Source organism: Stegostoma tigrinum, chromosome 11 (assembly GCF_030684315.1).
Source record: "Stegostoma tigrinum isolate sSteTig4 chromosome 11, sSteTig4.hap1, whole genome shotgun sequence".
Lineage (NCBI taxonomy): Eukaryota > Metazoa > Chordata > Chondrichthyes > Orectolobiformes > Stegostomatidae > Stegostoma > Stegostoma tigrinum.
This window is the reverse complement of record NC_081364.1, coordinates 60,927,836-60,940,309: the sequence shown is the minus strand read 5'-3', so window position 1 is coordinate 60,940,309 and position 12,474 is coordinate 60,927,836. Positions and strand designations below refer to the sequence as shown.

The window sequence follows — 12,474 nt, the reverse complement described above, 5'->3', positions numbered from 1 at the left end:
TGCACTGAACATTCATTACAGTGCTTTGATCTCCTGATATTGCAACAATTGGCGAATACTAATAAATTAAAAAATCACCTTCATAAGGCTTGGCCAACACAAAATCATTCACACGGTTCTAGTTAAACATGCTGTACTCATTTGCCTTGTAATGCACCGATCATCTCTGATTATAGATGGCAGGTTTCCAACCCTATAATTCCAAGGATACATCTGTAACTACTTATTAAATACCTGGAGAATGACATGTACTGAGAGTGAGTTACTGGCTGGAATTCAATTGAGAAGTTCTGATGGTTTATATATGGATAAAAATGAATAAAGCAAAGCCATGGGCTGGAAACTAATTGAGTGCTTGGGGTGGTTTATTTATAGTGTAACAAGGAGCTGGGAATGAGTTACAGGGTGGAATCTGATCGATAGCTCTGGATGGTTTATAGATACAATAACAGACTCCTGGCAGAGAGATACCGACTGGAATCTAATCAAGGGACTTGGTGGTATAAATACAGAATAAAGATGTCCAGGTGTTACATGTGAAGTAACGGATACACAGGAGTTACAGACCGCAACCTAATAGAGGGGTAGCAGTGGTTTATGTATAGAAAATTGGATATTTGGGGGTATGTTGCAGGGTAGAATCTAACTGAAGAGTTTTGATAGTTTAGATATGGAATGGCACATACCTGGGAGTGATTTACAGTCGGTTTTGGACATTTAAAAGAATCAACGACTGTTACTTATTTTGGCCAATAATGGATCCTAGAAGGATATCCCACATTCACAGAATCAGTAGGTCAGTCTTTTCTTGTCCATCTACTCACAGTAAACAGATGTAGCTTGGACCTAGAGGCTTTTAGATTTTCCCGTCGCAGCACTTGTTTGCAATGTCTGAAGCATTAGAACATGCCCATTGATGACTGTTGACCCTGAACTCAAAGTGAATGGGGCCTTTGACATTTCCTCAGAGCAGTAAGCAGAGAAGAAATGACATTTAAACATTGATTTCAGTTCCATTTCTCGTAATGTTTTTATTTGAGATTATCAAAAAGCAAGTCAATATAAGTGATAATAAGATGTGAGGCTGGATGAACACAGCAGGCACAGCAGCATCTCAGGAGCACAAAAGTTGACGTTTTGGGCCGAGACCCTTCATCAGAGAGGGGGATGGGGTCAGGGTTCTGGAATAAATAGGGAGAGAGGGGGAGGTGGACTGAAGATGGAGAGAAAAGAAGATAGGTGGAGAGGAGAGTATAGGTGGGGAGGTAGGGAGGGGATAGGTCAGTCCAGGGAAGACGGACAGGTCAAGGAGGTGGGATGAGGTTAGTAGGTAGGAGATGGATGTGTGGCTTGGGGTGGGAGGAAGGGATGGGTGAGAGGAAGAACAGGTTAGGGAGGCAGAGACAGGCTGGTCTGGTTTTGGGATGCAGTGGGTGGAGGGGAAGAGCTGGGCTGGTTGTGTGGTGCAGTGGGGGGAGGGGACGAACTGGGCTGGTTTTGGGATGCGGTGGGGGAAGGGGAGATTTTGAAGCTGGTGAAGTCCACATTGATACCATTAGGCTGCAGGGTTCCCAAGTGGAATATGAGTTGCTGTTCCTGCAACCTTCGGGTGGCATCGTTGTGGCACTACAGGAGGCCCATGATGGACATGTCATGTAAAGAATGGGAGGGGGAGTGGAAATGGTTCGCGACTGGGAGGTGCAGTTGTTTATTGCGAACCGAGCGGAGGTGTTCTGCAAAGCGGTCCCCAAGCCTCCGCTTGGTTTCCCCAATGTAGAGGAAACCACACCGGGTACAGTGGATACAGTATACCACATTGGCAGATGTGCAGGTGAACTTCTGCTTAATATGGAAAGTCATCTTGGGGCCTGGGATAGGGGTGAGGGAGGAGGTGTGGGGGCAAGTGTAGCATTTCCTGCGGTTGCAGGGGAAGGTGCTGGGTGTGGTGGGGTTGGAGGGCAGTGTGGAGCGAACAAGGGAGTCACGGAGAGAGTGGTCTCTCCAGAAAGCAGACAAGGATGGGGATGGGAAAATGTCTTGGGTGGTGGGGTCGGATTGTAGATAGCGGAAGTGTCGGAGGATGATGTGTTGTATCCGGAGGTTGGTGGGGTGGTGTTTGAGAACGAGGGGGATCCTCTTTGGGTGGTTGTGGCGGGGGCGGGGTGTGAGGGATGTGTTGCGGGAAATGCGGGAGACGCGGTCAAGGGCGTTCTCGACCACTGTGGGGGGAAAGTTGCGGTCCTTGAAGAACTTGGACATCTGGGATATGCGGGAGTGGAATGCCTCATCCTGGGAGCAGATGCGGTGGAGGCGGAGGAATTGGGAATAGGGGATGGAATTTTTGCAGGAGGGTGGGTGGGACGAGGTGTATTCTAGGTAACTGTGGGAGTCGGTGGGCTTGAAATGGACATCAGTTACAAGCTGGTTGCCTGAGATGGAGACTGAGAGGTCCAGGAAGGGGAGGGATGTGGTGGAGATGGCCCAGGTGAACTGAAGGTTGGGGTGGAAGGTGTTGGTGAAGTGGATGAACTGTTCGAGCTCCTCTGGGGAGCAAGAGGCGGTGCCGATACAGTCATTAATGTAACGGAGGAAGAGGTGGGGTTTGGGGCCTGTGTAGGTGCGGAAGAGGGACTGTTCCACGCAACCTACAAAGAGGCAGGCATAGCTGGGGGCCATGCGGGTGCCCACGGCCACCCCCTTTGTCTGTAGGAAGTGGGAGGAATCGAAAGAGAAGTTTTTGAGGGTGAGGACGAGTTTGGCTAGGCGGATGAGGGTGTCGGTGGAGGGGGACTGGTCGGGCCTGTGGGACAGGAAGAAGCGGAGGGCCTTGAGGCCATCTGCATTCGGAATACAGGTGTATAGGGACTGGATATCCATGGTGAAAATGAGGTGTTGGGGGCCAGGGAATTGGAAGTTCTAGAGGAGGTGGAGGGCGTGGGTGGTGTCACGGACGTAGGTAGGGAGTTCCTGGACTAAAGGGGAGAAAATGGAGTCCAGATAGGTGGAGTTGGTGTTCGGTGGGGCAGGAACAGGCTGAGACAATGGGTCGACCAGGGCACTTCTTATGACAATGATGGATTAGAGACAAATGCTTATTCTGCCCAGCTACATTTGCTAACTGGTGAATTTATTTGCCTGATTTTTCTGACTGTAATATAATAACAGTACACACAGATTTGTAAGGATGATATAATCTATTGGTTTAATTACATCAGCCCCAACACTTACTTGTGTGTCCAAGAGAAAACTATGTTGGACCAAAAGCACTAGCCATTTGCTGTTATCCTAAGTACCAAACACAAAGATGTCACTCAACATGGACCATTTCGGGCAGTTAAGTGCTTTCTTACTTTATCAAGGTTAGCATTTTATTTTATGATACTTTAAAAAAGAGAGACCAAAATAAAACCAAGACATTTGCAGCAGAGCTTTACCTGACCTCACAGTTGATATTTCAGCTGATCGAAGCCATCCCAAAATCCCCAATCTCTGACTGCCTCTAGAAGACTTTGGGTAGTTTCAATCAGTTGTTGGCTCTATTAACAACAGCAGGAACAAGTGGAGCAGTTCTGTTAACAGCCACCCAGCCCAAGAGCTTCAAAACCCCTGCAACGACTGCTTCTGCAACTCCTTGTCACTGTGTATGCCAAGCTCCAGGTAGCAGGAGATAATGTGTGACTCCAACAGCATCTAACAAAGTTGTGATGTCATCGATCCAGAAGGATAAGGGCATCAGATACATGGGAGCACTGCAAGTTTCCCTCCAAGCCCATCACCGTCCTGGTCTGGAAATGTATCACCGTTCCTTCACTCTCACTGGGTCAAAATCCTGGAATTCCTTCCCTAACAGCATTGTGGGTAAACCTACAGCACATGGACTGCAGTGGTTCAAGAAGGCAGCTGACTACCACCTTCTCAAGGAGCAACCAGGCATGGGCAATAAATGCTGGTCTGACAGGAGACACCTACATCCAGAGAATGATTTTACTAGAAACTCTGCTGACAACAACATCGCATTGCCCAGCAGGAGCAGTCTTCAGGAGCACTGGGTTCATCATCTTCATCACAGTGATGTGTTTGTATTTATATCATCTCATGGTGGATTTTTCTTACTTGACACTCTCCTCGGGCATTATTTTGGCAATGTTAGCCACCTTGTCATGTAAATGGCTTCCACAACCTCTTCATGGTTAAAGCACTTTGTAGTCAATGAGGTACATTTGAAGTTTGGTCCCTGCTCTAACCTAGGAAACACAGCTGTCAAATTCTACACAGCAACGTGACAACGACCAAGTACATCTGATGGTCCTGGGACTGATAACTGGCTTGTTATTTTCTTCACTTCATTCCCAGAATGAAATCAAGATCATAGAAACCCCACAGTGTGGAAACAGGTCCTTCGGCCCAACAAGTCCACACTGACTCTCAGAGTATCCCACCCAGAACCCCCCCCCCCCGCCACTGCCGATAACTGACTTAATCTACACATCCCTGAACACTACAGGCAATTTTAGCGTGGCCAATCCACCTACCCTGCACACCTTTGGACTGTGGGAGAAAACCGGAGCACCCAGAGGAAACCCACGCAGACACAGGGAGAATGTGCAAACTCCACACAGAGAGTTGCCCGAGGGTGGAATCAAACCTGGGTACCTTGTGCTGTGAGGCATCAGTGCTAACCACTGAGTCATTGTGCTTCTTCATTCCACACTGCACTGCATGTGTACAAACACTCCTTGGTGAATTTCAAATAAATGCCTCAGTTCCTCAACAATATTTAACCTTTAGCTGAAAACTAACAACCAGTGTATTTTACTGGGGAGGATGTCTGGAGGTGTCCTGTACTGTGAACATTAATGGGAATTCCTCCTTTGTTTCCTTTTTATCCACTTTACAATGTTCCAGGGCTATGGCTCCTTGATGTTGAAACCTAGTTCTGAATGCTGACAGGCTTTCCGTCCAAATTCACTGTCATTACTTGCCACATCAGGCCAGACGTCTTTTATATGAACGTTGGTGTTTTCATATTCATCAATGCTGTCCTGTGATGACAATCACTCTTTGTGCTGTCTCATGGTCACCATCTGCACTCTCACCAAAGTGCCCAAGGATCACGTGTGAACCCAAATGCATTGGAACCAAGCACAACCTTGTCTTCACCCAGTGTACACATCTCGAAGCAAAGATATAAGGGATAGAGGTTGGGGGCAGGGAATTCTGCTAGATTCACCCCGGTCCTTTACAGGTCCACTTGTTCACCAAGTGAATGTCCCCAGCTGAATCAACCCACTGGCTGGAATCTAACCTGGAACCTTCCGACTTAGGCTACCACTGTCGATTTCTCTCAGTAATATCATAGGATATCTTTAAAGGAAAATCTACCCCATGTGCTTCATCCACTAATAGAATCATAGACATGTACAGCATGGAAACAGACTCTTCTGTCCAACTCGTCCATGCCAACCAGACATCCTAAATTAATCTCGTCCCATTTGCCAGCATTTCTCCCAGATCCTTCTAAAGCCTTGTGATTCATGTACACATCCACACGTCTTTTAAATGTTGTAACTGTACCACCCTCCACTGCTTCCTCTGGCAGCTCATTCCAGACACACAGCACCCTCAGCAGCATGAAAAAGTTACCCCCTCAGGTCCCTTTTACTTCTTTCTCCTCTCACCTTAAACCTATGCCCTCTAGTTGTGATCTTCTGTCACCCAGGGAAAAAGACCTGGGCTATTCACCCTAACCATGCTCCTCATGATTTTGCAAACTTCTGTAAGGTCACCCTTCAGCCTGACACTCCAGGGAAAATAGGCCCAGGCCATTCAGCCTCTCGCTATTGGTCAAACCATCCAAACCCGGCAATATCCTTGCAAATCTTTTCTGAACCCTTTCAAGTTTCAGAACATCCTTCCTATAGCAGGGAGACCGGAATTGAACACAGTATTCCAAAAGTGGCTTAACCAATGTCCTGTGCAGCCTCAGCAAGACCTCCCAACTCCTACACTCAATGCACTGACCAATAAAGGCAAACATACCAAATACCTTCTTCATTGTCTTTTCTACCTGCGACTCCACTTTCAAGAAACTATGAATCTGCACTCCAAGGTCTCTCTGTTCAGCAACATTCCCCAGGACCCAACTATTAAGAGTATTTGGCTCACTGGAAGATTTTGCACATTTCTTTATTGATTTTGTTGATAAGATAAACTAGGAGTCAGCAGTGGGTAGTGTAAATGATGCCCCAATAGTTATGTTGGAGGGTCAGCAATTCAGAGGATGATGCTAATGAATTCAAATTCCACTACAGGAGCTTGCTGAATTTACAATCCATTAATAAATCCTTTAACCATAATTATCAGACTGTCATGAATGGAGGCATTCAAAATGAAGATGTTGTGAGTAGGGTAAAGACATATTTCCACAGAGAAAAAGCACAAATAAAGCTGGAGCCTTCACCCCAATTATCCAGATACATGCAGAGAAAGATAAAACAGCTCATGACAACATCGAAAAAGTAATCCTTTAGAAGCTTAGAGGACTAACTACAGAGGTTAAGAGAAAAAGGAAATTGGAAAAAGAGAGGATATGGAAGAAAAATTGGCTGGTAAAACTAAGGAAAATCCAAAGATATTTTATCAATACATCAAGAGGATAAATTCTCAAAAGATTGTGCCTATTAGAGATGTATATGGTAACTTGTTTGAGAGTGCAGAAGATGTAGGCAGGGTTCTTAAGGAGTACTTTGTTTCAGTCTTCACAAAGCAGAAGGCTGACGCAGACACGTCAGGTGAAATATTAAACAAAATAGGCTTAATGAGAAGGAAGCACTGGAGGTGCTGACCTGCTTGAAGGCAGATAAATGACCAGGGTTGGATGAATTACATCCTGCACTGTTAAAGGATCATAATAGTGGATGCTCTGAAGATGATTTTCAAATCCTCACTACATCTAGGTGAGGTACCAGATGATTGGAGATCTGTTCATATTGTACCATTATCCTAAAAGGGTATGAGGTCCAATAGAGACTAGAAACTAGGAGCAGGAGTAGGCCTCCTTTAAATCCATGTGAATATATTACACTCTGTCCTATGTGCTTTAAGTTTGTCTTGTGTGGACATTATCAAAAGCCATCCAAAGATCCTATTTGTATTGACTGGTGTACAAGCTCACCTAGATCCCTTTGTACAACCACACTTCCCAATAATGTCACCATTTAAATAATACTCTTCCTTTCCATTTTTCATACTGAAGTATATAACTTCACAAGAACCAAAAGAACTGTGAATGCTGTAAATCAGGAACAAATACAAAGTTGCTAGAAAAGCTCAGCAGGCCTGGCAACATCTATGGATCTGTGGCAGTTCTGAGGAAGGGTCACCAGACCCAAAAAGTTAACTCTGTTTTCTCCTCCACAGATGCTGCCAGACCTTGCTGAGCTTTTCAGCAACTTTGTTTTTGTACTTAACTTCACACTTTGCCATTTTGTACTCCATCTTCCACATGTTTTCCCACTCAGTCAACTACATTAAAATACTTCAAAGCCTCCTTGCATTCTTCTCACAATCCTCAAATCTACGCAGTTTTGTGTTGTCAACAAATTTGGAAATGGTTCCCTTGCCCAGGTGACTTATAAATATTGTGAATAGTCCCAAAGACTATTCCTTTGCATTTCTCCACTGCTACCTAAAGAAAGGACCCAGTCACTCCCACTCTGTTACCTATCAACCAATTCTCAATCCATGCCAATATATTATTCCCTATCCCATGTGCTTTAATTCTCTCCACTAACCTTGTCAAAAGCCTTCTGAAAATCCAAACATATAACATCCAGTGGTTCTCCCTTATCCAATTCTACTAAAAAAAGACACTGGTTTGAACACATGTCTTAATGGGTAGGGGGTGCTAGCATAAGGCTGTAGGTTTGAGTCCTACTATGCCTGTTTGGCTCAATGGTTAGCACTGCTGCATCACAGCACCAGAGACTTAGGTCCAATTCCACCCTAGGGTGGCTGTCTGTGTCGAATTTTCACATTCTCCGTGTCTATGTGGGTTTCCTCCAAGTGCTCTGGTTTTCTCGCACTTGATTAAAATCCTGTTAGATTTTACTGTTTGAGCCCTAATTGTCTGTACAGAAATGCCTACGGTCCTTTGCAGGCCATAGCTACTGACTAATTTACACGTTATAGTGAAGAACATCATCCAAAATGTAAGGTAGTCCCTGCACTCATTCACAATGAAATAACCATCTTAAGAGGAAGACATATAAAGACAGACCCCATTAGTTATGTCATTGTACCAGCCCCCTGAGGTTTTCCAGGTGTCATCAAGAACTGAAGATGAGCCTCCTGGACAACGCTGGCAACAAAATCGAAGGAAGAATACTTTTATTCTTTGAGTTTCTTTGAACACTTCAGTACTAATTACAATAATAACGCAAATTGGAGTGGGGAGGTTGGAAGGGTTAAGATGGTTTAACCAGGCAGAATAGTCAGCAGGTTAGGTGGATTGGTCGTGCTAAATTGCCTATAGTATACCTGGGATGTGCAGGCTAGGTGTGTTAGCCATGGGAAATACGGGGTTACAAGGATAGGGTAAGGAGGGTGGTTTTGGGTGGGGAGCTCTTCAGAGGGTGGATATGGACTCGATGGGCCAAGTAGCTTGCTTCTACACTGTAGGGATTCTACAATTGATACGTTAAGCATGATCTGCCTTTTATAAGCCAATGCTGGCTTTGTACAATGCCACTAATACTTTCCAAGCACTCTGTTATATTGTCGATTACAACAAACTCCAGGAATTTCCCCCCTTCTGACAATAAGTTAACTAGTTCGTAATTCTGTGTTTTCTCTCCATTCCTTTATAAATATTGGGGTTATATCTACCACCCTCCAATTTGTAGGGACTACTCCAGAGTCCACAGAATTCTGGAAGATGATGACCAATGCACCCAATATTTTCAGAATTCCTTCTTTATGTACTCTGGGATACAGATTAGCAGGCCACGGTGGCCTGTTAGTCTTTAACCCCAGCACCATTTTCTCATTAATACTGATGCCCTTTATTTCTGTCCTCTCACTAGACCCTTGGTTCCCTGACATTTCTGGGAGGTTATTTACACCATCTTTTTTGAAAAGAAATCACAGTCAAAGTATGGGCCTCTCCCGCTGTTTAATGATAATTATAGTCTGGTCGCTATTCCCACATCTGGTCAGCAAATTACTAGATTCAAAATTGAAAAACTGGTTACATAGATTAACAGGGGGGTAGTCAGCATTGTTTTTGTTAGGGGTAGCTCACGTCTTACCGGCTTTGTTGAGTTTTTTGAGGAAGTAACAAGGAGGATTGACGAGGGTAGTGCAGTCAGTGTTCTCTATATAAATTTTTCCTAAGGTATTTCACTACCGAATGTAGGGGTAGCGTGGTGGCTCAGTGGTTAGCACTGTTGCATCACAACACCAGGAGCCTAGGTATGATTCCACCCTTGGTCAACTGTCTGTGTGGAGTTTGCACATTCTCCCCGTGTCTGCGTGGGTTTCCTCTGGGTGCTCCGGTTTCCTCCCACGGTCCAAAGATGTGCAGGCTAGGTGGATTGGCCATGCTAAATTGCCCGTAGTGTTCAGGGATGTGTAGATCAGGTGAGTTGTAGGGGTTGGGTTTGGGTGGGATGCTTGGAGGATCAGAGTGGACTTGTTGGGCCGGAGGGCCTGTTTCCACACTGTAGGGATTCTATGATTCATTTGAACAAGGTCCCAAAAGGCAGACTGGCCCCAAAAGTTGAAGTCCGCTGACACGGGGCGATGTGATAAGTTGGATCTAAAATTGGTAGAGTGACAGAAAGAGGAATGGCCAGTGGATGATTTTTCAAATGGAAAGAGGTTTCCAGCGGTTTTCCATGGGGCTCAGTGTTGGCGTTGTTGCTTGCAATACATATTAATGAATTGGACTTAAATGTGGGAGGCATGATTGGGAACTTTGCAGACAACACAAAAATTGGCCGGGTAGTTGACAGTGAAGAGGATGGCTGTTGACTGAAGAATGCTATCAATGGTTTGGTTGAGTGGGCAGGAAAATGGCAAATGTAAATCAGTCCAGAGAAGTTTGTATTTAGCTATTTGGGGAGGACAAACTAAGTGAGGAAATATTCACAAAAAATTGAGAGGGACCGAGGAAGTGAGAGACCTTGGAGTGCGTGATCACAGGTCCCTAAAGGTGGTAGATATGGTGGTAAAGAAGGCATATGGGATCCTTTTTATTCATTGAGTGTGGTATTGGATGTAATGCTGGAGCTAAAGAAGAAACTGGTTAGGCCACAGCTGAAATTTTCTGTAGAGTTTCTGGGCATTATTGTTTCATGTGCCAAGGCTTAAAAATTGCAAGGCTGGGGTTATTTTCCTTAGAACAGAAGTGGATGAAGGGGTAACTTAATTGACATGTTTATAATAACGAGGGGCTCAATTAGTATCTGATGAAGGTTCACCATAACTCGCTCTTCTGGTCTCTGCTTCCATTTATAAAGTCCAGGATTCCAAATGCCTTGCTAAACAGGTTCTCCAACTTGCTCTGAGATAACAAGGTGTGAAACTGGACGAACACAGCAGGCCAAGCAGCATCAGAGGAGCAGGAAGGCTGACGTTTTGGGTTTCGACCCTTCTTCAGAAGTAGGTTCGAGACCCAAAATGTCAGCCTTCCTGCTCCTCTGATGCTGCTTGGCCTGCTGTGTTCATCTAGCTCGACACCTTGTTAAGTCATTTAAAGGTACCTGGACCTACACCAGGAATATTGTAACCTCTGAGACAATAGACCAATTGCTGATAAATATGATTAGGCTGGGCAGCTAGTTTATTCAGGTGGAGCAGAGTCAATGGGCTGAATGGCCTTTTTTGGTGTTGGGTTATAATGATTCTACGGTAAAGACTGACCTGGTTCTTCAATGTCCTTTAGGGATGGAAATCTGCCATCCTTACCTACTCTGGCCTACATGTGACTCCAGGCTCACAGCAACGTGGTTGATTCTTGGCCGCCCTCTGAAATGGCATGGCAAGCCATTGGGGCAATTAGGGACGGCAAACAAACACCGGTCTTGTCAGTGACACCCACATCTCATGAAAGAAGAAACAAAATTAATGGGTGTGGGAGTCCTGTCAAAATTCCTGGTTGCAAAATAGACAGCATTGTGTGCTTGGCCTTCTGGCACCTATAAGCTGGGCTACCGCTGAAAGCTAACTTTGGTCTGTTTTTGGCCTGCTGTACAGAAAAAGACAGTACCTTGCTCTGCCGGCTTCAACGACAGCCTACTCTGGTGCACGGGCATGATCTCCAGCCTAACATTGTCGGAGGTGCTGCTCAGGAGCTGGGTAGCCTCCAGCACAGTGCAATGCTCTGTGCTCATCCCATCAATCGACAAGATGTGGTCACCAACATGCAATGCGCCACATCTAAAGTAGGGGTAGAAAAAGATATTTTAAACCTCTCTTACACACAGAAACAGAAGTCAGTCTGACAGGCCTTCATGCTTCCTAAAGTTATTAGGTTTAACGTCAACGGTTGAGTTTTCAGAAGAAATTCCATCTTAAAACTTGAAACTGGCAGAGTTGAGTTTTTTTTAAATTAATTCCCTTCCCCCATTCTCTGTGTCCCTCTCCCTCTGTGCCATTAATTGAACCTTGCTGAAAGGCCCCAGGCTTCTGTCAAGACCAATCAGTAACAACTGCATGAGATGCTGAGCAAGGACAGAGAGTGGTATAAAGGTTTAAAATCCTCATCATTTTCAAATCCCATCATTACCTCTTCCCCCTACTCTATTACCAGTCTATTACTCTTCTCCTACCCTGCCCTCTGACATCCTTGTGTTCCTCCAATCTCCATTTACACACAACACCCTCCCCAATTCTTAATTTCATTCCGTGGGATCAATTTATCATTCAGAAGCCCCATAACTCTGGATTCCCTCTCTAAAACCTGTCATCTCTCCACTGTCTCTTGAAGTGCTCCTTAAAACCCAAAGTTTTGGTCCCCAGTCTCGTTATATTGTTTGCTATCAACATTTAGTTACACTCCTGTAAAGCATCTAGGGTCAATTCTCCACCTTCAACATCCTGGGAAATAACATTGACCAGAAACTGAACATGAATGGCTACTAGTACAGGTCAGACACTGGGAAGTCCATGGGGAACACCTCCTCTCCTGACTCCCCAAAATCTGTCCATCATCTACAAGGAAAAATTCAAGAGTGCTAAGGAATGCTGCCCACTTGCCTGGATGATTGCATCCCCAACAACTCTCAAAAATCTTAACACCATCCAGGACAAAGCAGCCTGCTTGATTGACACCACATTCAGAAATATCCACTCCCTCCACCACCGACACTCAGTAACGGCAGTGTGTGCTATCTACAAGACGCAGAGCAGAAATTCATCAAAAATCCTCGGACAGCACCTTCCAAACACATGACCTTTAAAGTCTAGAAGGAC

At 45.1% G+C, this 12,474-nt stretch overlaps 1 protein-coding gene across 3 annotated transcripts in view; it reads right to left on the bottom strand.

Moving 5' to 3' along the window:
- The window catches only part of grip2b (glutamate receptor interacting protein 2b), a 538,749-nt gene that overhangs the window by 66,064 nt on the left and 460,211 nt on the right, over positions 1-12,474 (bottom strand). For all 3 annotated transcript variants that reach the window (XM_059649483.1, XM_059649482.1, XM_059649484.1), the window contains exon 9: positions 11,270-11,439. In XM_059649483.1, coding sequence (XP_059505466.1) covers positions 11,270-11,439 — 170 coding nt within the window. The remainder of the gene's footprint in view (positions 1-11,269; positions 11,440-12,474) is intronic.